Here is a 26,100-nt window from a genome sequence, read left to right on the forward strand (position 1 = left end):
CCTGGGGACAAGGCACCTTCGTGACCGGGGTGTACGGGGCTGTCATCCAGGGGGACAAAGCTGGAATAGCGACACAGGGTATTTATTTCTGCCCCAAACCCCGCTGTGAGACATCGGCCCCCTCCGCTGCGCTCCTCGGCCCCCAGCACATAATTGGGGACAGCTTTGCTGAGCCGCTAAGCTCCCGTTTAAGCAGCTGAGCGCAAGTGGCCGGATTTCCAGCCAGCGCATCCCTCCGGCTGCTCATCCGCCCAGAAATGCCGGGGCTGGGGGGCCGGGTGCCGCCGTCCCCGGCTCTGCCCGCTCAGGCATTAACGCGGCCGTCAGCACAGATTAATTCTGCCCTGGGCTCCGCGCCGCAGCTGCAGCGCGAGGCCGTGTGCTCCGCAGGAGGAGCCTGGTCACATCCAGATCCCAAAGGGAATTTGCAAAGGCTCGCGTAGGGATGGGTCTCCACACCAGGACACGTTTGCTTCGCAGGGAAATGCGGGAGCTGACCTTTCTGCGGCCAGGCAGGCAGCCCCAGCAGCACCATGCACGGCCAGGGGTGCTGGTGCTCTCAGTACAGGCTCCACCCGGCCTTTTCCACAGCTATTCCCTTGGGAAGGATTTTGGGAAACAGGTGGGAGCACATCCAGAGGCTCCTCGAGGCTCTCCCCTTAAAATGCCCCTTTTTATTGCAGGGTGCGTGCCCCATCAGCGAGCCCATCTCAACACCAGGCTGTTGGTGACATCCCTCCAGTTCCTCTTCCAGGCTGTGACTGTCCCAAGCCCCTGCAGGGAGAGATTTCTGCTTGGGTGACACCTTTGCCCAATCTCCGAGTTCACCTAGGACGGAGAGACCAGGCAGGAGGCAGAGCCATGTGAAATACTGCCGTGTTTATTGGTTGGCACTAGATTACAGCCCACAGTCTCAGCAAACTGGCACCCACCAATTTTATTTTTTCAATTTTTCGCTCTTTCAAAGACAGTGATGGCCTCCCTCTCACACTCAACAGAGGAAACCCCTCGTGACAGGACTACCCAGCTTCACACACAGAGAGCCCTCCAGCCTTTCTGGAGACACTGTAGATGAGAGGTCAGAATCACGTAGGGATGTCCTGCACCTGCCAGCCAGGACTGAGCAGGAGCAGGAGAACACCTGCAGGAGATCAAAGGTACAGCTCGGACACAAACCAGAGACAGTCAAACCCCCCCAGCTCTGACCAGCCACGGAGAGTGCTTGTTTTGGGGAGGAATGGAGAAGTCTCAGGCAAACACACCTGTGGACAGGAGGCTGGACAATGGACCCTGGTCGTTCGTCCCTCAGCTGGGGTCTGGGGTCCCGTTCTCCTGATTTGGGGGGACTGCCAGGAGCCCCCCAGGTACACAGAGCTCATGGAAGGACTGAGCAGCAAATGCAAAGTGATCATTCCAGATTTTCTGATTTAATAAATATAAAATAGGACACACAGGAAATTCAACAAACACTCTCAGACCTCCCCAGGTTTCTGAGGCAATTCTAGAGCAAATTCATCAAGTATAACATCAAAATTCCCACCTTCCCACCAAAAAAAAAACAAACAACCCAACAAAACAACACAAAAAACCCCAACCTCTATGGACTAGCACCAAAGAGAGATTTATAAATCTCCTAAATACAACTTCAGTCCAGTTCAGTTTCTTTTTCACCAGCTACACTTTAGTTCTGTACAGACCCCTGACACTACCCCAGCACAGCACTCCAGGATCTCTGCAGCCCAGAGCAGCTGGATTAGTTCATTGCAAGGTTAGGAAAATGAGGATCACACCCTGTGTGTGCTCCTCAGGGAGCAGCTGAGGGACACCCCAGCCATGAGGTCACCACGTCCCTGAAGGGCTGCAGCCACCAGATGATGCCGTTATTGAGGAGAATGGAGCCAGGAGGGAAAACCCAGCCTGGGAGCAAGACCAGAGCAGGCACTGGGTCAGCCAGAGGGAAAAGCTCCTCACACTGCAACAGTCACTGCTTGGGGCAGGTTTGGCTGAGGATGCAGCTCCATCCCCACCCCAGCACCAGCCACAGGCTCCACTTGGGAGGGTCAAACCCCAAACCAACCCCTCACCAAGCCCCAGTGCTTCCTGAATGCTCTGCACAGGGATGGATGCTGCATCTGGCTGTGTGAAAACACAAAACACGTTAATTTGGGATAAAACAGAGAGAACGGGCAGGCAAACCTACAGCTCTGGTCCAAGGGGTACTCGCTGGACCTGTGCAGCCTCTGGGATTTTGATCCCTGCTCGCTGTGGAATGCTGAACACAGCTTCTGCATGGAAAAGCTGAGGCAAAGGCCCAAAGCCCCTGCTAGGAAGGGAACTGAGGATTCCTGACATTCCCTACCCACATTTTTAGCCACTGAATACTTTGTGGCCACACAAGGGAAAAGCAACACTTGCAGATTCCAACCCCTTTTCATTTTTCCCTTTACAGAGTTTGCTTTAAGGCACATTCCAGCTCAGGCTGAACGAGCTGCCCCAGTGCTCCACAGGAGAGCAGGGAAGAGCTCACAGCATCCACCTACACAGGAACAGAGCTGGTGGGAATGCTGATACTGCTGCTCCTTCCAGCCCCAAACCCTGCTCCCACCTTCCCCCCAGCACCAGGGCAGACAGCAGCAGGTTTGGGTGCTGCCTCCCCAGCACCCACGGGTGAGGGACCCTGACGTGCAGCCCTCAGGCTTTGCCCCCTTCCTCAGCTGCACCCTGCTCACAGCCCAAACCAGCATTCAAGGCCTGCCAGGACGGGGGGAGCAGATGACTGCTGCACCTCGCTGCCTGTCTGGGGACACTCTCTGTCATAGCCAGCTCCCAGCAGTGCCCAGAGCACAGCCAGGCTGAGAGCCAGCTGAGAACTGCTCCCACGGGATGCTGAGACACAGACTGACACCCCACATACGGGTCAGGCCAGCTGAGGTAAGAATCCCACCACCCAACACTCCCAGCTCGGAACAGCACCAGTTTTAGCACAGCTGGGAGCCCCAGGCTCATCCCCTGGGACTCGGTGGCCCCAGCAGTGAGACCGAGCAGCACTGTCCGGGCTGTGGAACCAGAGCCACCCTCCCACAGCTCCCCTGGGCCTCACACAGACAGGGCAACGCTCAGTCCCAAACCAATTAACACCAGTTTAGATAAAACCACTCCAACTGCTGGGGCTGCAGCTGTATGAGCTCCAGAGAGAACCTCAGATGCTGAGGAAGACAGGAACTGTGTGGTGCAGGGAGAGGTTCAGGGAGCACAGAGCTCAGGCCTTTTCTGAAATCTGCATCTCTTCCATCAAGGCTATTCCTGCCCCAGGAGCCGTTTCCAGTTACGAGGCATAACATCAGCCACTCCGTGGTAACAGCATCAATCCATGCCACATTAAAACACTTTCTTGGCACAATTTATTTTTTCTGACCCAAACAAATAAGCCATTAGCAAGTCATTAACAATATTCTACCCTAAATTGTCAGTTTAACAGCCCTGTAAAAACATTTTTAGTTTAAAAACAAAAGTGTGCATGCTGCTGATATTAAAACTGCAGTTACTCTTTCAGGAGTACCAGCTGTTTTGTTGCAAAGCATTTCCAACATACTAATCTGTACAGTAGAGACCAAGACTCGTTGAAGGCAGTAGATGGCTGTGTCAGGTGCCTCGCAGGGCACGGGGACAGCCCCTCTGGGAATTTCTTGGACACTTCCAGATAGAATATTCAAGCCCTTTTGAGAGTTTGGTTCAGGCTGACCAGCACATAGTGAGAAAGGATTGTACATTCGTCTCTAAGTTGAAGTGAGCTGAACTGGTGTAATTTAGGCTCAATTCCAGACGCTTGGGTTTGAGCTACTCCTCGAATAATGGGCTGTTCCTTACGCGTGGTTTTCCATGTCAGCGATCACTGGCACTGCTTTTGGCCTGGCTACTCCACACCGATGAAAGCAGGGAGAACAAGGAAAGGAACAGAAGAGGATCTTAAAATGAACAGCTTCTTGCCAAACCAGCAAGGATACCATTCCCCCTTGTCCCAGGCTCCATGGATATTTCTATCAGATTTTTATATTGTAAGCGCTTCTCAGGAAGAGAGAAAACTCCAGAACAGTGAGTGTTTATTAGAATATTTTTTGTTAAATAAAGAGCAAGAAAAAAAAAAAACGGAAAAAAAAAAAAAAGTACTGCAGATTTAATTTCACATCTTGGCTCTGCTCTGACAAAGGAGAAGTTACTGAACTCAGCAACCACTTCTTGTCCCAAGCCAGGGATTAATTAATGCCCCTCCCAAAACTTGTACCTGTCCCAACCCACCCCCCCCAAACCCCAACCCTTCCCGTTTTATTTCCCAACTAGACAACACTGTTGGCAAATCAAGACAGCATGAAACTTACAGCAATAAAACAACAAACCCCCCAAGAGAAGTGTGCCAACGCACCGGGGAGCTCTCCTGTGCTGCTCCCCCGGGAATGCTGCCTGCAGGAGGCAGCTGTACCTTTCACGGAGGGCACACTTCAAACACGCTCCACGGTGCGACCGTAAGTGCTGCAGAACCACAGGACAAGAGACCGAACACCTGAATTTTCCCCCCGGGACTTCTCTTCAGGGACACGCGCGCGGTTCTCCGAGCGCGGCAGCGCCGCTCGGGGAGCACGGCCCGATGCTTCAGCACAAACCCCAAGTGTCCAGTTCAGCACGGCGTAAGGCATGTGGACGAGAGAGACACGAGCAGGACGCAGCGGGAGCAGGGCACAGCGCTGGGGAGCCTCACTGCAGTTTGTCCGTCCGACCCCCCCTGCATCCCCGATCCCACCGCGGCCGGCGCGACCCGGGCGCTGTCGCAGCGCTGCTGAGGCTGTTTGGTTTTGGCCAGCGGCTCCAGACCAGCTCCGTGCGGTTTCCCTCGGATGGAAACGCAGAAACGTTGGCGGAAGCTGTCGGAGAAGCCGCAGGGATGTCTGCAGGGACGTCTGCAGGTGATCCGAACTCTGCCCTCAACTTCAAGTGTCACTGCACTAAATCGGGAGATACTGGTTGGGGAGTAAACTGGCCCAGCCACTAGCACTGTCACAGAATGTGTGTTTTTAAAAAAACAGAACAAAAGGCAAACAGATTAATTATGAACCCTTCTTTTCAGAAGCAGACCAGGATTAAAAAAAAAAAAAAAAATAAACTCCCGCAAAATTAAAATGTTAGATCCTCCATCTAAAAAAAAGTTTATACAGATGTGCAGCGAGTAATCCCAACACGGGTCTGAGCAGCACCTTACAGTACAGACTAAGACTTGAAGAGCTGATCTCACACTGGAAGTCTTTTAATTAAAAAAAAAAAAAAAAAAAAAAAAAAAAAAGTGGCTCTGGCTGGGGTGACACGAAGGGGACACTTGGGACACTTCAGAGCACAAGGCAGATGCGGGGCTGGCAGCCTCCAGGCCGTGGAGCGGAGTACCAGGAAAGGGGCACTTCATGCACAAAATGTATTTTACAAAATACAGATCCAAAAAAAAAAAAAAAAAAAAAAAAAGCCAAAAAAAGCCAACAACAACAAAAAAAAAAAATCATCCCACCTTGCACTAAATCGCAGCACTCTGAACACTTGCTCTGCCCCAGGCGGCTGCCCATGCCTGGTGTGAGGGAGGAGGCATGGAAACGGGGAGGGGAGGGAAATCCAGGTCTCAGTCTGCTTTTGGGAATTGCTCTCGCAGGGACGTCGTCAGTCATCTGATGTCGGACACGGAGCTCTCGGAGTACGGCGTGGTCATGACCGGGGTGCCGTTGTTGGCCAGACAGCCTTGCCTCAAGGTCTCAAAATACGAGGCCTGCACTGGTTTATGATACTGCAGAACTTTTATGGCATCCTCTATCTTAAACCATTCCCTTTTCCTTCCTGGGGGCAAAGAGAGAAATCAGTAGATGCAACAGAACGATGTTCTCTGATCTCAAGGGCCTCCCCCTGCAACCCCACACTGACAGCTCCCCATCCCCAGGGACAGGTGTTTGTTCAGGGCACTACATCCCCTGTCTTGCATTTCTTAATTAAAAAACCATTATTTTGCTATTTCTGCAATTTCTATTTAAGCCAGATGCTCATTTTATGACAACTCACAACACACACACCAAGCACTACCCAATTTCCATCCGTTTGCAAGCGGACTTCAGTTTCCTGTGGACAGCTCTCAGTTCTTACTCTTTCCAGAAAGAGCCTGAGGGGAGTCATGTTCCATTTGCTGCAGTGCAGTCACAAACCTTGTGGCAACAACAGGTTCAGTTCCACTTGGGAATCCAATTCAAACTCAAAGGTTTCAAAGGTAACAGGGAATGATTAACCCACACTGCTCACATGTATTTCCTCTAGTCTCAGGACAGTTCTTCATCTTTCTCTGGTACCATCCAGTGCAAGAATTAAACACAAAATTGCTGCAGAGGCAGCTGGACACTCACTTGGCTTCTCCTGGGCCACAGAGGTGACAAATCATCAATTTCACCACAATTTTTTTTTTCCCAAGCAACCAAAGGACACACCACTGCAACTTTTCCCAACGACACTCACACAGACTCCAGGTCCCAGAGGGATGCTGAGCTGACCTGTGGTTTGTTTCCATCAGTTAATGCAGCATGCACCAGGCTTACCAATATTGACAGAGTCCTCCCAGTCCTCCAACACTTCGGTGACGATGAGTACGTAAACATAAGTCCTGTGCTTCCTGTCCCGGTTCTGGAAGGCAAAGGGGACAGAGTAACAACCAACCAACCTCAACAACAAACCTTTTTAGGCAGGAGGGCACTGGGCTACTGCAAGATGCAAACTGCCCACCTTGGGTGCAGCTCCTCCCACAGCACAACTCATTCTTAACTACTAAAAACTGTTGTGTTTTAAATCAGAGAGGTCTGAAAGTGTTAACAGGGACACCCAGAAGTGTAGTTCCTGATCTGTGGAGCAGTGCTTTGTGGACTGATGTGCTTACAGATTAGTTCTTCAGCTGGGAAGGTTTTGACCTATTTCACATGAGTTTGAAGGAGTCAGTGCCAGAACAGCAGCAGAAGAGCCGTGTCCGGTACCTGCCGACTGTGCCAGGCGTGGCTGTGAGTGCTACAAATGAAGGGGGGACCCCAGTCCCCTGCTTTTGGCAGCACCAAGAATATTCAGCCACACCAGTTATCACCAGTGATTTCACTGAAGTGCCCACTGCAAAGATCAGAATTGCTGAGCAGGTGTGTTTTTATTTAACAGTGACTTTGAGGTTTGCACCCGCTCACTCCACAAACCTGCAGAGCCCTTGTTACTCCAAGATGATTTTTTGCAACAAAATTTCACAGCGCCCACATCTGAAACTTACCTCAAAAATTCCCACTAATCTTCCTAACGTCCCTTTCACTCCAGCCTAGGGAAGTTCAAAGAGAAAAGAAACATGCTTTAACAACAGCTCAGTACGTGTTTCCTCCTTGTTGTGCAGGACCAGTTCCCTTAGGAGAGGAAGCAAACGCTCTAAAATTCTGCTTGTCTTAAACCAACAGTCACAAGGCAAAAAACAGAAATGTATCCCGAGTGCTCAACATCCAAGCATTCCCAGGGTTTTTTTTTTCTTGTTTTCCTACATTCAAACAATTTTGAATTCAATCTGGAGGAAGAAGAAATATTTGAGGAGTTACTCCTTGCATACCAATACAGTCCTCGTGACCAGAATCTCCTCTGCAGGTTATTACAGCCTGAGCAAGGGGAACACTGGCTTTGGGTTTTGGCAGTTTTACCCCTTCAAAATCAGAGTTTAAGGAAATAATGTGTAAGACATTCACCTACACCCCAAGAGTGATGTGACAGCTCCCAGGTATTTCAGGGGTGTCCTGCACACACATGAAACAAGCCAATATAAACACAAAATGCCATGACGTGGCCCTGGCAGCAGGAACTAGAGAGGTTTGGATGTAACACAAAGGGCAGATGCACACTGAAATAAAGCTCTTGAATCAAGCAGAGGCACAAATCAAGAGATCTAAGCAACAGTTTTTGTCTGTTTGAATACTACTGAGGATGTACTACTCCATCACTTTGGTGTCCCTTTTGGCACCTCTCTGCTGGCTCCCTCCCCACCCTCCTCAGCTCTCTGTGCAAAATCCCAGCCCACTCTTCTGCCCTTGCTTTATATTCCCTCTGTTTTATGACTGTAAATGGTTGGAACTCAAGTGCTACAGACAAGATGAGATCTTGCTCCATGATTTAACAGGTCTGAACCAACCCACACAGCTTGGCACACAACCCAGCCACAATTGGGAGGTAGAGTCGGCTCTATCTCCAGCAGCTGGAAGACATCCCATGAACAGCCCAGGGAAATTGTGCCTCTTGCAGATGAGATATAGAGATCTGATTATGCCAGGCTTCTCTTTTTTTTTTTTTTTTTTAAAGTTGTTTAAGTCACATTAATGATAAAACAAATTCTCTGTCCTATTGACCAGCTGCCGCACAGTCTCGTGCTGTCAGAAAGGAAGAACTTTCTTTAATGAGATCATTTTCCTGGTCAGGTACTAGAGAATCCAGCCAGAGAACACCTCACTCCTGCTGCCAACAGCTGCTGATGTGGAACTGCCCCAGGAGCAAAGGGTTTGGAGCTCCCTCACTACCAGCGTTCACAGAAATCTATAAATCCTTTTGGTAACGCCCTCACTGAGCTCCACTTCTAGGAAGTGAATCAACTGAATCTCCCATTTCATTTTTGGACACAAGCTTTATTGTCTCAGCAGTACTTGTGACATCCTGCTCGGCCCAGAGGTGCCCCACTGCCTGTGACTCCGGGGCTATTTCTGGAGCGAGCAGCAGCTCCATGAAGCAGCAGCAATTCCGTGCGGGTCGGTGCCCGCGTGCGCAGGACGGGCCGGGCAGAGCCCTCTGACCTTTCCACCTCCTGTGCCAACCCTGCTGACCTGGCCTCAGCCCCTCTCCCAAGGCATCTGGAATGTAAATGCTTCAAATGCATTTCCCTCAAGGAACTCCTTCAGCACTGGGGTTTATTTTTAGCTAAGCCATGCTCAACAGGCAGCAGAAACACAGGGAGGAACTGGAGGCTTCCACCTTCACAACATACGGACATGAATGCATTAAAAGGTGAAGCACAATCAAATATTTCTGGAAAATAACTGTCTTAAGCCAATGCTTCACTGGTTCCTGGAAAAGGTTGTTGAATTTCTGCTCTCCCTACCTGTAGGCACTGAATCAGAAGCCAGGGATTTTGTTGTGATGGTTTAGTGAACTCTCAAGTCTGACTAGAAATAAATTTATCTCCAGGCAACTGGCCAGCCTGGAGACGAAGGATGAATTCTGCTCAAGCAGCCTCCCAGGCAGTTCATCCCAGCTCTAGAACTGTGCTGGAAGTAGCAGAGGGAGGTGAGGAGCCCTTCCTTCTGTGCTGGTAAAGAGAGACAATGGAAACAATGCTGTTTGCAAAGCAGGATGCTCCTGCTCTGTCCTGCCTGGTCTTATTTGCCCAAAAAGGCACAAAAAAAACGATGCCAAGACAAACACATCTTGTAGAAAAATCCTGTTGAGCTATCATCACACAACTGGAGAAAGCTCTAAGCTTTGCTTCACACACAAACTTCTCATGTGCAGTTGTAAATGGTGACATAAAAGAATGGTTTGGTTAAAAAAAAAAAAAAAAAAACAAAACATTGGGCTGATTTTATAAAGCAAGTTCTTACCAAAGCCTGCAAAAAACATCAGCCACTGCTCCTGGGGAACCAATGCCTCTCTCAGCCTGTTTTCCAGGTACAGTGGATTTTAAAGACAACATACAGGACACCCAACACCAACAGGATTGTCATACACCCGTTTTTGATAGAGCACTAAATTCCCACACCAGCAGGAGAGGTTGCCCAAGGTACCTGAGAAAATAACTTACAGCTGTTATCACTAACTGGTCAAGCTTGGTAACCAGCAAGAGAACTGCCAGGCTCCTCTCTGGGCAAGCTCCCCATCTCCTCCTTTCATTTGGGCAAGAAAATTTTCTTGAAGAGTTAAAGCACAGTCTCAGGCTCACCCAGGCCTGCAGCAGAGTCTAAATCTTAATTTGCAGCAGATGACTCAGGAATTTTCTCCTCGATAGTAAATTAATGGCCCTCGTGGGCCAGACCAGTGAGTGAGGCAGAGCAGCACAATTGATTTTGTGCCCCTCTAAGCACTGAAGTGCTGCAATCCTCCAAGCACATGAAGAATCCCAGGAGGATGCTCCTGAACCCATCAGCAGGGGCAGGAGAGCACCAGTACCAACTGTTCCAGCTGTAGGTGTAAAAACAAAACAAGGCAATCACACAACAGGATTCCCTGGGAGAGGCACACTCAGGTACAAGAGGGCACACAGAGCTGGCAAAATGAGCTTTTTCCTTGCTCTGCTGATCTAAATCAGTGTTCAGGGTAGGAGGAAAAGGCAGCTCTGGCAAGAGCACATCAGCCACAGACACTGCCAGAGCCAGCTGCCTGCCCAGCACACACTTCAAACCCCCAGTGCACCCAGAGGAGCTCAGGACAAGGAACAAAAACCTGGAGGAAATGAAGCTTTACTAGTTCTGCTGCTCATGGAACAACTTGTTTTAATAAAGAAAAATTTCTGAAGCCATCCAAGAACAGCAGGTTCAGGTTTCAAAGCTGAAAATAAGTTGGGGTCAGATGCAAAAAGCAGCCTGCAGCAACACCATCTGTTCCTCGGGACAGCTTTTATTTCCTTCCATCTGAGCTAAGGAAAATGTGGGTTGGAATTTCAGCTATTTTACTTTGCTCTATTAGGCTCAAAGCCTGCATCTACTACAGATTACTGCTGGGCAATGGAACTGTGGTGGAACACCCAAATCCTTGCTCTAAGACCTGCACTACTGAAGGTGCAAATCCCACCCAGGAGGGCTGGGGACACGTCTGGAGGATGCTGATTCCAGGCCAGCTGGGGCTGTCTCTGAGAGGGTCAGACTCCTTCATCTAATTCAGCACTGCATGACACCTTTATTTGCTTCTACACTTGTGAAATAGAAATGAAATTCCTTATCAGAATGAAGAACTTTCAGACATTGCAATAGTTTTTGTGAAGTCTGAGTACACAGGGTAAGGGACAGTGACTTTGAGCCACCACTTGCACTGGGTATGACCAGCTAGGAGGGGTTCAAAGGCCATCATCTCATCATTCAGTGCTTAAAAAAAATCTTCCTATTTTAGCACCGAAAGATATCAATATCTGTGTTCTAAATCACTATCAAAATACATGAAACAGGAAAGATTATCTATAAAGCATGTTTAGAAGACAGAAAAAAAAAAGTTCCAGCAATCAGATCAAAGTACTGCCGTGATGGACTATTCTTGATATTGGCACCAATTGCCTGTTTGATCACAGATCAAGCACAGATTATCTGGCTTTTGACTCCCATGAAGAAAGAACAACCAACACTCCTGCAGCATTACAAAATTTGACATTTACTAAGTATTTAAAGGTCAGGATGTGAAGAATGCTCTAAGTGAAAAAGGAACTGGTGCTGAGTGTCACAGATGAGTGTGGAGGCTTTTTTCAAAGTCACTCTATAATAAGTTTAAGACATCTATTTCTAAACCATGATGTTCACCAGTTGCTCACACCCATAAAAACCCCTTATTCCTAAGCAAAGAACACACTCCATGAGCACCACGACCTGTTTGAAAAGGGCACACACCTTCCACAAGGTGAACTTTAGAACACACGTGGAGTTCCCAGCACTTCTCAGCAACCTGTCAAAAATAAGAGGTTTCTTCTGAAGAGGCTGCTCTGACCCAGAGCTGCTGTGTGTCTGCTGCCACTCTGCACAAACAATGCCCAACAGCTCCAGTCACTTCCAATTTCATGCAGACAACAGGGAGCATGACAAGTGTTGGTACCTGTCTACTTTAATACTTGTGCTGGTACAGACTAATATAGATAAGGACTACCTCAAACTAGGACAAGGATTTGAACTCAAACTGGGACAGAGGGATCACAGCCTTCACTCAGAATCAATATTTCATTTTTGGAACAGAAAGAGGGAAAAGTTAGGTAACTTTAGATGGCAATTATTTCTGCAATGACAGATACACAGTAAAATTAAAACAGTGAATGCAGAAGTTAAAATGTTCGTTTATGGAAGCATGTTTTGGAAAAAAAAAAAGCATACCATGCAAAAGAGAATGAATTGGGAAGAGACAGTCTATTGTCATCCTCAAAAGCCACAAGAAACAGGAAGTGTCACAAGTTCTTACAGCTCTTCCAACCAGCTCTTATTAAAAATTGGAAAAGGCATACCAAAGTCAAAGAAAGAAACCCCATACATTTCTCCCACAGCTTTGAGCAGCATTGCTCATTGCCATGGGGGAAACTGGATTTTCCCTCTCCCACCTCGAGCAACAAACTGGAACTGCTCAGCTAACCTGTGTCCCCATGAATGGCTGTCCCAGGAGAGAAGCAAAGACCTCAAACCTACTCAGAAATCAGCCTCAGCTTCAAACAACCCCAGAACACCTGGATTCACAAGGAAGGGAGAGCAAGGGCTCCCAGTTGGGAAGGTGGGTGCTCCTGTCTTTTCCAACACTCCTGCCATGCTCCAAAAACATCCCCCTACACCCAGCAAACAGCTCGAGGCTGGGGATGTGGGGGATAATTCTGTGTGCAGACCCTCAGTGGCAGCACATGAGCACAGCCCAAACGAGGAAGGCCTCCCACCCCTAAAGCTCTGCCAGCACCACTGGGTGCTCATGTCAGACTGCTCCGTGTCAGCTCCTCCACCTGCACCACCTGAGGCTGGGGATGCCCAGGGGAGCCAGGGGTGAACCAGGGGTGAGCCAGGGGTGAGCCAGGGGTGAGCCGGGGTGCCCAGGTGAGACGGGGCTGCCCAGCTGAGCCAAGGGTGCCCAGGTGAGCCAGGGGTGAGCCAGGGGTGAGCCAGGGGTGCCCAGGTGAGACGGGGCTGCCCAGCTGAGCCAAGGGTGCCCAGGTGAGCCAGGGGTGAGGCAGGGGTGCCCAGGTGAGCCAGGGGTGAGGCAGGGGTGAGGCAGGGGTGCCCAGGTGAGCCAGGGGTGAGCCAGGGGTGAGGCAGGGGTGCCCAGGTGAGCCAGGGGTGCCCAGGTGATTCCCAGCTGCTCCCGGTGCTCCAAGCTGCTGCCGTTCCGCGTTGGGAGCAGCCGGGCAGAGGTGCCTCGCTGGGCAGAGCTCACCCCTGCCAGGCTGCCAGGGCTTGAGTTACACTGGCAGCAGGCAGGGCTCCACGTGAGCAGGGAACACCAGCCGAGGAGAGGAGCGGGATTATCTCAGCCAGCCCAAACCAGTTCCTGCGCGGCCGGAGCCGAGCCAGGGCTCCCTTCCAGGCAGCGCTGTCATGGAAAGAGCGCGGCTCTCCCGGGGCGCCGCTGCCCGCGCAGGGACTGCCCCTGCACATTTATTTTAAGGGTTGAGAGGCAAAGCTCTGCACCTCCTGAATCAACCCTGCACTTCTGTATCAAATCGCCTCATTATTAATAATGCTTGGGCTGAAAAGCAGGAGTCTGCAGCTAAAAATATTTCTATTGTTCTGGTTACATTCACTTTGGCCTGTAAAGCAGTTGAAAGGCTGCCGAGTTACTGGAAAAACAGAAGCTGGGTTACAAGCTGGAAATAAAATTTGCAAGCAGCAATTCCCAGTATTAGAGGGACCTAAAGACACTTTAAAAAAATAAACTTTGACTGTATAATCTCTCTCTAATAAACTGCTAGATTATAAAAATCTCCAAAGAGAAACATGCAACACGAGATCTGCCACATTTGGTTAGTCCAACAGTCCAAATATTCAGAGTTTTGTTAGACAGCAGCACGTACTTCCAAATAATTCAGGAAAAAACCTGCATAGACCAGACAATTCAAAAAAGCAGCTACAGGAGAAGCTTCTTCCCAAGTCCCATCAATTACCTCTTGCTTTCTGTTCTGCACAGAGCCCAAAGATTTATAACCCTCTCGAAAGCATTTTTAATCCTGCCTTATGTAACTGTGAACCTACTTGGCCATTCCATCTATCTATAATCATGCAGTCATTTCTGAACCTAAGCATCTCCCCATTTGGTTAATATTCAGAAGCAAATTCTAAAGACATGTTTTACATACACTGCAGTCAACTGCCATTTACTGCCTTTACACTTCTTATGAAGAAAAAAAATGTTCTTCCAGCAGCTTTAAGAGAAAAATGTGCCTTCTCCCTACTGGCCATTGATCTGTGTTTGATCTGCTGTTTGATCTCCTTCCTGAAAGAGCTTCAAGCAAAAAAGAGAAAAGAAACCAAGCAACCCATGCACACTTTAGGAATTGCTGCTGGTAACTTATGGCCAATTTCACTTATTCACATAAACCTCACTATGTATTCTAAACCAAAAACATACTTAGGTCCCTATATTTGGATTGCTTTTAGTGCCTCCTAAGGCTTTATTTCTACCTTCTACCCAAGTACTAGACAGGTCCACAAAGGCACAGCTGAATTTTGAAGCTCTCTTACAGAGAAAATGAAGCAGAGACTATATATACATTGAAGTGACTAGAGCTGAACTTTATTTTCAGTTAAAGGTATCGGACAAGGACAAGTTCATTCCAACTGAGAGGTTTAATTACATTCCCATGCTCTCTTATTTAGGACTCCGTTTTCCTCCCACGTGGGATGGGGATATCACCAGTGACCCTGTCTCCCTGTCCACCTCAAGGAGAAGAAGGAAGAGTGATGAAAACAAACCCACAGAACCCGGGCTAGCAGGGCAGGGTGAAGCCACTCACCTCTTCACAGACCTCGCGCACGGCGGCCACGCCGGGCTCCTCCTCGGGCTCCATGCCACCCCCGGGGACAATCCATCGGTCCGGATGGCGACTACTGCTCACCAGCAGCACCTGTGGAGAGCAGAGACAGCTGATGGGGCACCCCCAGCGCTCCCCTTCAGAGCCCAGCTGAAGGGCAGAGATTGTCTTTGTGCCTCACACACCCCCAGACACCACCCACCCAAGGCAGGTTCTTGCTCGCGTCTCCCTCAGCCCCATGCACACAGCCGTGGAAATTCCATCAGCAGTGACACCGAGGAACTCCCACACTCCGTGTTCCTTCAGCCACTGCTTCTCCCTGCTCTGATGCATTGCAGGAAAAACTGTCCTTGCACACCAAAACACTCATTAGCACTGGGCACAGCAGCACCCACAGTGTGAGTTCACTGCAGAGTCCTCACAGCTCAGGATACACCTCAGGCAATAACACAAAGGCACAGATGCTGCTCAGCACCTCCACCCTTTGCAGAAGTACCTTGATTTAATTCTCCTGGTGCCTTTGGCCTTGCCTGTCCCTGCAGTTCTGTCACTAACAACACATACATGTCCAGGAACTCCCACTGCACTATTTATGTGCAATTATCTGAGCACAGATTCTCAGCCCCACTGTTTGTCACTTCTTTTGCAGTAGGCACTGAGGATTCAGCTCTGGAGCCAGCACTTGGCTACTTTTGGTTTAGAGGAGGTTGTTTAATGAGGTAAAAGCAAAATAAAAGGCTATATTAAACCTATTAAACTTAAACCCCCCCTAGGAAAGGACTGCATGGAAGGACAGACTTTTGTGAATGATAAAAATGGTTCAATCCTCTTCCCAGGAGGGATTTGCCATACACATGCTTTGTGGCAGGTTTTCTTGAAGCAGTATTTTTTATTCCAGGGTAATTCTGCTCTGTAGAAGTTCAGGTTCTGATTTGCCACCTCCCAGCAAGACAAACTCTAACTAACACTCTCAACTGGCTACAGACTGTCCCAAAGAACAGCGAGACGCTGTGCTTATTAAATCTATTTGCAATACATCCATGAGCAGAGATGGAAACTTAAAACAACACTAATACTGTTGTCCAGCTCTCTAAACAAAGCTCGTTCATTAGAGTCATCCTGCTGTAGTTCATCATTTCACGGGCACAAAGCTCGGAGCCAAAGCGACTTGCTCCAGAAACTTTCCAACATACCAGTCCAATTAGGTTCCAGGCCAGCTGTAACAGTGTCAGACATTTGGGAGTTACACTGTGGGAGTTACACTGAAATCCCAGGCTTTACTGGGGAAACAGTGACTTGCCAGTAGGATATGAAAAGATTTGCACTAATTACCTAAAGGAATCTACCTACAGAACTCAAAATTAAACTTCCAAAACAAAAACAAGCACAAGATTTCCAGGATTTTTCAGTTGGTTTATCTTGAAAATTCTCTGACCAAACTCATATTGGAAACAAATGAAGCTGCATGAGCCATCTCAGTTCCACAATTCCAAGTGGGATGGTGCCTGCCCCGTCCTCTGGCCAGGCTGTGCCAGAACAGCGTTTGCTTTACAGTGACATCCCAAGTGTTTGGCCCTCTCCAAGAGGAAGGCAGAATTCCTTTCCTCCAGGCATCCAGTCCATGTAAAACGCCACCAGAAAGCCATGCCTAAATAGGGAATGTAAACTTCATTCATCCTCAGAGCCCTTGGGACAGCAGCCAGTCCCTGCCAGGCTCCCCAGCCACCTCAGTTTGCCACTGTGCCTCTTCCTAGCACAGTACTTGACTTCCACTCCATCCTCGCTCATCATCCAAAAGAGTTTGGACTCAAATTCCTGACTCCAGGTGAGTTGGTGATTCTGAGGACAAAGCTAAAAGAGCAGGAACAGCCATTTCAGGTGCACCTTTGCTGCCAGGTAAGGAAGCACCAGCTCTGCCACTTCCCGTTGCAATTCAGAGCTCCAGCTCGAGGGGAAAAAAAAAAAGCAGAAAAATATAAAAAACCCTGCAGAACCAGATCTTTGGAACTCAGCACAGCACATCTCACAGCCCTGAACTCCTGCCACCTTCCAGGCGTGAGAACAAGGATCTGCTACAGAACCCTGGACACAGACTGCTCCAGGAAACCTGCTCGGCCTGAGACAATGCCTCAGCAACACACCAGGAGGAACTTCTGGGTGCAAACAATGGTTTGAGGCAAAGTAAATTAACTTCAGCTGCTCTGGCAGTTGAGCATTTTCTGAATAGAATTAACATGAACAACCCTTGCTGGGAAGGAAAAACCTGTCATTCTCACACTTTTATGTAATCAGACGATTTCCTGTTTAATAAAAAGGAAATCCCATCAAGAGAGTGCAGGAAACAAGCCCTACAAGGTCATTCTTTTAAAACAACTTCAAACAGGATATTGCTACCAATGAGCTCTCCCAAGACAAAGGGGCTGAGTTCCAAACAAGGGGGAGACATTGCTGTGCTGGAAAAAACCCCACACTTCCAACACCAGTCCTGGATCCCGATACATGCAATGCATTCAGAGGGATCAAGGAAAAAGTTGTCATCATCCAAATCCCAAAAAGGTTTGGGTTGGAAGGGACCTTGAAGCCCATCTCATTCCACCCCCTACCACCTTCCAGTAGACCAGCCCAGGGTACAGCTGGCTTTTTAGCTCACTAACTTCTTTATTACATAAACAATTTTTATTTTAATACATTCTAAAGTAGTTAATTTAATCTAAACAGCCATCAAAAAATAAACCAAAATTTAGTTATGTTTTTAAATCAGGCTAGAACGCGTAGGAAGGTCAGACATTTCCATTTTATCCTTGCCAGGCAACTGTGTTTAAAATGGCTACTGAGACTCTTGGCCTGCCAGGAATTTTGGAGTTAGATTTTGAAGCCACGTCCTGCAGACCTTTTAGAAAAGCATTTGCAGGTAACACACATGTCACATGGCCAAGTTGTATTTTCCAGGATTTCAAAGACAATGATGTCATTTCAAAGCAGGGAAATGAGCAACACCAGCCTCTCTCTGGCAAGGCAGGAGGTGGCCCTGCTGAAACTCTCCCACACAATCCCCCACAAAAGAGAAAGTTTAGAAAAATAAGCCAAGTTTGAAGTGTGCAGCAGGGGCTCGAAGCAGAGCCTCATGGCAAGAACCTTCAAAGCTGCACACAACAAACAAACCCAAACAAACCTGAGCAGTACCAACCCTGCCTGGAGGAGACAGGAAACACACCAAGACATCTAAGGCTGCCCAGACAGCCACATGGAATAAGGAGCTCCATGGGAAAATGGGTAAAGAGTTTGTCCCTGGGATAAATCTGGGCACCCCCCATACATAACGCTGACTTTACAACAACCGACGCAAACCTGCTGTATCCACATGGAGGGGTTTTTCTGTCTTCTTTTCACAGGAATAATGGGGCTCTGCAAAGCAAGAACTGGGCAACCAGGATCAGGCAGAGAATTAACTCCCCATTTGTGGAACAGAGGAGAAGACATTCCCAGGTTCTCCCACGCTATGGTGGATTTAAACAACATCCACCACCCATAAATAAAGTAAGAGCAGCTACACCATAAGGAACACAATTCCTCAAAAGAGGCTCCACAGCAGCATTTGAGCAGACAGAAAGGGACCTCAGCCCTGCGAGGAGCTGGGCCACAGCATGAGTAGAAAATGAGCTGAGAACCTTTCAGACTTCCAGGAAAAGCCAGTGCTACCCACCTGTGCCAGCCAGGGCCTGGCAAGCTGGCAGCCAGCACAGGGAACAGCAGGCAAGATGTTAAATCCAGGGTCTGGCCCAGCAGCCTCCTGCTGCCAGGAGCTGATCCATAGCTGCTGGCTCCTCACACAGCCTCTGCACTGCCTTACAAGCTTCCCCTCAATATTTTCAGGATTTCCCTCAATATTGACATGCTTTCTATCAATACTGTCATGCTTTGTATCAACATTAAGCCATAAATCACATTGTTTGCACAGCGAGTGAAGCACAAACCTCCCAGCATTGCACCTCATTTCCCACTCCAGCATCATTTATCAGAGCACAGCCTGCAAGGAAACTCTGCTGCCGCAGAGGCTGCAGGAGCTGGGAGGAGAAGATGGCTGACTGCAAGGCTTTTGCTGTTCAATCTGCCTTTGTCTCAAAGTTTCAGTTTAAAACGAGTGTGTTCTCAGGAGCTGAGCTGTGCTCCCATGTGTCCCATGGCCAGGCAGATCCCAGAGCTGGTGCTGTGTCCAGCATAACAAACACCTTGGGTGCTTCACTCAAAATTAACCAACTTCTCCCAGTCTCCAAGTATCAGTCCTGTAATGCTTTTCTACCTGACAAAAGTGGGATGTTCCTTTGACCACACCAAATCACCTTTAAGCCCTACGACCAGCAAAGGGTGAGAACTGGAGGAGCAGGGGAAGAAGAGGGACACTGCTGTCACCAAAGCTGTGCAAAATTAATCTCATTTCCCCGGCAGCAACACAGCCTCGATGACTCCCCAGCAAATCACGTGTTTTGCCAAACTGCAAAGGCAGCTTGCCCCAGGGTGCACGCCAGGGCTTACGGGAGGGCTTCTCCCACCCTCTTGCTATTCCAGGCACGTTCTGGAGCTCGCACATGGTAGGAGGGAATCCAGCCGGCGGTCAGCAGGGCTACAGCCGGCCCTGCACCTGCCAGGGTCAGCAGCTGGGACCACAACACACACTCTCACCAGCCACAGAAATCCCTCCCTTGCCCAAAACAGCCTGTCCTGCCAGGAGCATTCCAGTTCCTCAACAGGATACGTTTCCTTAGACAAGTGTTATTTTTGCACAGGCACCTGCACCAGGCTCCGTGGGATAATGGGATTTAACTGACAACGTGGGATCCAGGAGCTGGAGGTGGGAAATTCACGGCAGGACGCGCAAAAGGGAAGGGATTCGCACTAGGGAACTTGACAAAAGTAAAGCACTAGTTTTGGAACGGGAGCAAGAGGTGAACTGGAAGAAGTTCAAGTCATTTCAAGTGCTTGGATTGCACCTACAGTCCTATAACCAGAGAGGAAAAAATACAGCAGATTCTGTTGGTTTTTAGGCTGCTGGTTAGAATAACAATAATAAATCACCGTGCTGCTGCTCTGGCTCCAGAACTCCACAGGTCCTGTTACTGCTACTGCAGTGCTCCTGCGACTCCAGAGCCACTGCCTGCTCCTACCAGGGAGGAACACAATCCCAAGTCCTCCCCCTCCAGCGAAATTATGGTTTAGATAACCACAGAAATTATCTGCAACATGCCTTCCCATGCTTCAGCAGCAGCTGAACCGCCTGCAGCAGCAGCCGCTGCTTTCAGAAGCCGAGGGCTGATAAGGGGCACTCCCAGAGAGAGACCCCAAACCCCAGAACCGATTTCCACCTGTCAAAACCAGTTTGGTGACCACTCAGTGCTTACACAACTTGTCCAGGTGCACCTTTTCCAGGAGAAATGCTGGCTTGTAAAGTGTCTTTTTGAGTAAGGGAGGAAAAAAAGCAATGAAGAGGTATTTGGGCTTTTTAGAGAGCCCAAATGATTCTGGCTGTCAGCAGCTGCACACTGTTCTGATTAACCACCCTACTCAGGACATACAGCACGCACAAACTCTTGGGAAGCTGCTCAAATAGAAGTAGTTAATTCTACACACAGCATCAATATATGTCACCTGCAGGAGGAGAAGTAACCCCTGAAACATGTGACAAAAATCTACCCAGCAGGTAATCGTACCCCTCCGAATTTCACAGGTTAACGTGAAATTTCTGAGAACAAAGAGTCAGTGTGCAACGTCCAGTGGCAGAGACAGGAATTCTGAAACAAACACACACAAAATTTGAGAGATCTTTTGCCTGGCCTGTGCAGTCAGTCCTTCAGCTGGGTTGAAAAATAACAAGTGTTTAAAGTAACAGAGGCCCTGCTTCCCAGCCACTGGATGTCACCTACAGCACTCCCACATGGATGTTTGCTATTTGTAAGGCAGAACTGAGTTTGTTAATTTTGCTCTATCCAAGCAAACCAGGAGAGCTCTCCTTTATTTTAAAAGAATGTAAAAGTCCACACACATGGGTGGGTTTTTTAAGGGAGAGAGTTGTTTTTCCGGATTGTGAGAGACCATCCATGGAAAGATAAGGTCCCCTGGCAGCAGTCCCTGCTGGGTGCACCCCCAAATGCTGGTACCTGTCTCCACACTGCAAGACTTTATCTGAAGGGTGCTGAGATGAACCAAGTCACACAACTGGGCGTGGGTTGTTTTTTTTTTCTTCAAGAGGGGGTACAGAACACACAGAGTGAGGAGAAAAAGGTAGGAAAAGCAGCTCCTAGTCAAGAAATAAATGGATCTGAATTGGAAGAGATTCCAAAGCAGTGTTCTGTAGAGAACAGACACAGCCACACTGTTGGGTCCTTCTCCACAGACCCAGGGTGGAGCACACCCTCTTTCCATAGTCATCACTTTTCCCTCAGTTGCAGCAGAACAAAACTGACTCAGTTCTCCAGTTTCACAACAGCTCACTGAGCTTCCAGTAAATTAAGTGAAAATTTAACAATTTTCATCCTTTTGTTGTCTGGGAAAGTACAAGAGACCATGGAATTGCTTGTAAAACTGTTTAGTGACAGCTGCTTTTGTGGGAAGGCAAAACACTTTTTAAGATGAAAGCCAGGTTTTGCAGAGGTTTATCCAGGCTCCTGCTCACAGAGAACACAACCTACAGATTCTACACAATCTACCGGGCTGAGAGGGACAGGAGAAGCACAGGATCCATTTCCAAGCTGGCCTTTACACCCCTGGAGATGTGGTAACAGGTTAGCAGCAGACCAGGAGAACTTCACTTGGGTTCAACCACAGCCCTTTTATGCAGCAGATGGGAGCACACAGCCAAGCTCAGCCACCAGAACAGGGATTCTGAGACTATTCCACAGAAAGCAGGATGATCATATGATGCTGGGCTCACTTACATCCCAGCAGTGAAGCACTCGGAGTGCTTTTAGCTGTTACTGGTTTACACTGGAGCCAAGGACAGCCCAGGAGCACCTCGTGATCCCCACCACACTCGGCGGGTTCCAATCCCAGTTCTGCTGTGTTACATCACAGCTGGAGTAAAACCGGCCCGGGAGAGGAGAGGCCAGAAGGCAAAGAAAAAAGGTTCGTTTGCATTCCAATGGCCTTCCCAGGGGCCACCCGGCCCAGCTCTCCCCGTGACCACCGTGACCACCGAGGGCTCAGCGCGTGCCAGGGCACCGGCCCCTGGGTGAAACCTCTCTTCTCCCAGCTCCATTCAGGCCTCATTCACCGCTCAGAAAAGATTCTTCCCGAGGCATTTTCTCAAAAAAAAAAAAAAGTCTTTACAAACACCCGTGGTTAAGGAGCAGCCTGTCCTTTCACAGGCACAACGTGGGCATGTTCAAACCCGCCGCTGCCCCAGCGCGGACCCACGGCCCAGAGGTGCCTCTTTATCCTGTCAAACATCACCGGAGCAGGGCTGCAGCTGCTGGGGCACACCGAGCCACGAGGGGCATTTTCTGAGGTGTTTCCTCATGGAACAGCTGGTCCACACGAAAAACCACACGTGTGTTACGTAAAAATAACAGCCCAGTGTGTTGGGGTGGCAATGCTGAGGGGCAGGGACACCCCAAGCAATGAAGTGACTCCAGAGGTACCACAGGATTTGGGAGCTCTCCCCTCCACACTCCTTCCACAGTTCTGCAAATATCCCGGGAGTTCAGCCCATGTGAAAAGATGGGAATAGCAAAGTCTTGGTGTTTGGCTGCTGGAAGGTCCTTTGAAGTCTGTTCCCACTCTCTGAATGAATCCCGTTGCTGCCTCGGCTCTCTCCGCTGCCCAAGGAGGTGGAATCGTGGTTTGGGAAACCACACACAATTTGGGGGGTTTCCACAGTGCCCAAAAAAATGTAAATTTTTTTTCTCCATTTGAGATTCACGCTGAAATGAATTCTCCCTGTGCTGCTTTTTAAAGGAATATGTAACAAAGGCATCTTTTCAGCCAATGTTTGGTCTTCCAAAAACGTTCCAGAGCTTTTTTCATGCCCAAAAGTAGCGGCCTCCAAATGCAATGCAGAGACAATGTGCGACCTCCAGCAGCATAAGGAAAAAATAAATCACTTAAAAACTAAAAAAGAACAAAGTATTTTTCTGTTAAGACTCTTTATTTGCAAATGTAACACCAAACCAAGGACACGGCGTTTTATCAATCTCCAGGGATTGCAAAGATTTCAATGAAAAATATATCAGTGAACTGAAGAGCCAGGGGGAAACACCTAACTAAGAAAGCAGCCTCCTCTGTAAGAGTAAACAGAATTCTCTTATTTCTTCTTGTCCATTGACAAACTTTTTTAATTCAAGAACTAATGAGAGGTTAAAAACAGGAAAAAAATGGGATTTTTGAATTCATAGCAGGAAATGAAGAAGAAAGGCAAGACCAAAGTTCTATTTCTTAAGCACTTAAAAGGAACAGTAATGAGAAACAGCCAGTCCTAGGAAAAATCCTACTTTAATATAGAAAGTTTAATTTATTTATCAAAACATTCTTATTTTCTTCTCTCTTCTTTTCAAACATTAAGCTTTTAATAGCTCTTTAATGTACATACTTTGGCTCTGGCTCTTTCTTCCCTCCCTGGAGAGACCTTTTAAAGAGATCTCAATTTCTACTTAAATAGAAGCAATCAATAATAAAATACGTCAGTAACATTAAAAAGTATTACTGTCCAAGAGCAAACCAAGAAATCTTTCACAGCCATTTTATATTCTGTGCTTAAATATGTACAGGTAACACCTTCCTTGCTATCAAAAAAGTGCAAGTAGCAATGAGTGGACGCCAGGCAGCTTCTTTCAAAGTTTATTTAAAAGAATATTATTAAACAAATGAGAATTAACCCAAGAAATTAGAAAGGAAAATTAATAAGGTGTCCTGCTTGCTGATTTCACTCATTGACACAAGTTTAACTTCAGCGCCTTTTGGCCAAGGCCAAGTGCAGGATCTGGGCACAGAGTCCATCCCAGTGGGGTTAATTCTGTGGGATTGGTAAGAACTTCCCCAGATGTATTTGTGACAAGCCCCCTTCCTGGGCAGCTCCCACAGCAGGGCTGTAACAAGTGGGAACACAGGAGGCAGTTTCAGCTCAGGGTTCAACTCACAGGTACCACACACAGCCCTTCAAAGGCTCTGAGATCAGAACCCTCCTTCCCTGCCTGGTTCCTCAGCAGCAGCACACAGAGCACATCCTGAGGAAACCACCCCAGCCCGGAGTGCAGCCCTTCCACAGCAGCCACTGCGCCCTCCCCGAGCTGTCCCAGGGCAGCAGAGCCACTGCCAGCTGTCACTGGGACAAGGGGACGAGGCCACCAACACAACGCTCACCCAGACCTTCCCCTGCCCTGCACACAGAAACCTCCCACGGACCCCCAGGAATGACCCGGCACAACCAGCACAGGCAGCCAGCTCCCTCAAGCCCTGCCTGAAAGCAGAAACAGATCCTTCTACTCCAGCTCCTACCTAGAAACTAGAGCCTGAAGGAGTTTAAATTCAATCCACTGCAGGTGGAGACCACAGCAGAGATACAAAAGGGGTTTTGAATCTCAGCCTTACACCAACCTGACAGCTGAGCCTGCTGGAAGCATCCATCCCACGCCAGCGTGCCTCGGGAACGAGTTCACTTTCCTCCTTGGACCTCTGAGCACTGTGGCACTGCCACACAGCCTGGTGTCCCCGCACAGGGAGGGCTCTGTCACCTGTCATTAACACACCTCGGTGTCCCTGCACAGGGAGGGCTCTGTCACCTGTCATTAACACACTTGGGTGTCCCCAGCACCACGAGGGCTCTGTCACCAGCTGCCACGGGCCGGAGGGATCAGCTGGAGCCTGGGCAACACAGCAGCCTGAGGTGTGTTAAAATAAAACTCACAACCGGTCACATGCTGATTGCCTCAGGCACCTGTTAAAAGTACTTTTCTACCCTAAACCTAAACTGTAGCCACACATGGCCAAGCCTGCAACTCTCGAGAAGAGCCTGCGAACTGCCCCACTAATTGTGTCCACTTCATCAGGGCACTCCAACGCCCTCACCCACCCGTGCTGAGCACCCCCAGCATCATCACACAGAACAATGATGGTCTTCTTCACGGTCAGTCCATAAATTTCCTGAAGTCCGTGGGAAGGATCAGCTACACTGAACGCCACACCAAACACACTGCTGTCATTTCAGACCATTTCTGCTGAAATGCTGACACTCCTCATCACGCCAGCAGAGCTACAAAGGCCTTGTGCAGTCTCCTTCACGTTAAATAATAACTGGATGTATGCTAATTGCCTTTCCTCCAGTGAACTGTCTGCATTCCCTCCCGATTTCCTGTAGCTACAAATATGATAATCAGGAGAACAAAGACTTTAGCACAGCCACTCGGGCACAGCAAATGCAGTGGAGTGTGTACGCCTGACTCCAGCAGCAGCAGCAGCAGAAGGCAGACCTGCAGCCCTGCTGCTCTGAGCACCCCGAGCCCACCTTCAGGAGGTGTCAACAAAGACTCGTGTAAAAACGCACACGGGAGCGAAGTTTCTCACCGTAACTTCCCGGACAATGCAGCCCCTTAGCAACGCGGCCGCTCTCAAACCAACCAATCCACCTTGAATTCCCACTTCCTCCCAAACTCTCCGGACAGCAACTTCTGGCACTCCATCAGTCCCCTTTTATCCCAGTTTCTTTTTATAAATCCAAGGTCAGGTTTCCTCTGCCATCTCATGTGATGTGCTGGACTGAAGTTCTGCCAGCGTGGTCGGTCCCCACGCTGCCAAACCCCCTCCCGCGCTCCCCTCAGCCTGTCCTGCCGCCCACCGGGCATCTCCCCGGCTCCAGCGGACAGCAGTAACCAAGTGGGAAGCACCAACTCTCCCAGCGACGCGGAATGACGCCTATTAAAAATAAAAACCCGCTGGGACCGAGTCCCCCCAACCCCGGGCGGCTCGGGGGTCCCGGGCCCGGCCTCGCCCCTCACCTCCTCCTCGCTCTCGCTGCGGAAGCACAGGCAGGCCGCCCGCTTCTTGTAGCCGTCCCCGTCGTAGGTGCGCGTCTGGTTGGACTTGAGCTTCATCATCCTCCGCTCCGGGGGCGGCGGGGCCGGAGGACGCGCGGCCCGGAGGGCGGGGGCGGGCGGGACCCACCGGGCGGCGAAGGACGGGGGGGCGCGGGGGGACCGCCTGCCCGCGACAGTCTCTCTCTGCGTCTCGCTTCGTGGGTCTCGCTACGCGCTGCCGCCCTTCGCCCGCCTCACCCCTGCCCTCGCTCCCGGCCGCGCCGCCGCCACCGCCCGCGCTCCGGCCACCGCCGACGACGACCGCGCCGCCATCTTGGG

General features: G+C 49.4%; 1 protein-coding gene across 4 annotated transcripts; it reads right to left on the reverse strand.

Annotated features, from left to right (window-relative positions):
* Window positions 1–3,384: 3,384 nt before the first annotated feature.
* NUDT3 (nudix hydrolase 3) lies at window positions 3,385–26,100 on the reverse strand. Of its 4 annotated transcripts, none has more exons than XR_008440560.1 (6): window positions 25,744–26,100; window positions 14,747–14,857; window positions 7,319–7,363; window positions 6,612–6,696; window positions 5,549–5,868; window positions 3,385–5,046 (listed from the first exon to the last, which is right to left on the reverse strand). XR_008440560.1 is itself a non-coding variant. In XM_053998464.1 (5 exons), exons 1-5 carry the CDS (start codon window positions 25,840–25,842, stop codon window positions 5,699–5,701), a joined length of 510 nt encoding a protein of 169 aa, XP_053854439.1. In that variant the 5' UTR covers window positions 25,843–26,100; the 3' UTR covers window positions 3,385–5,698. The 4 variants fall into 4 exon arrangements, 1 of the variants encoding a protein (XP_053854439.1); XR_008440561.1 differs by having other exon boundaries at window positions 3,385–3,913; window positions 4,421–5,868; XR_008440562.1 differs by lacking the exon at window positions 3,385–5,046 and adding an exon at window positions 6,169–6,432 and having other exon boundaries at window positions 5,832–5,868.

The sequence above is a fragment of the Vidua macroura genome, chromosome 24 (genome assembly GCF_024509145.1).
Source record: "Vidua macroura isolate BioBank_ID:100142 chromosome 24, ASM2450914v1, whole genome shotgun sequence".
NCBI lineage: Eukaryota > Metazoa > Chordata > Aves > Passeriformes > Viduidae > Vidua > Vidua macroura.

Coding starts and splice junctions, on each gene's coding strand:
- NUDT3 (XM_053998464.1), bottom strand. CDS start 25,842: ATGATGAAGCTCAAGTCCAACCAGACGCGCACCTACGACGGGGACGGC. Junction 7,364..14,746: donor TGCGCGAGGTCTGTGAAGAG/GTGAGTGGCTTC, acceptor GAACTTCCCTAG/GCTGGAGTGAAAGGGACGTT. Junction 5,869..6,611: donor GGAGGACTCTGTCAATATTG/GTAAGCCTGGTG, acceptor CTTTGCCCCCAG/GAAGGAAAAGGGAATGGTTT.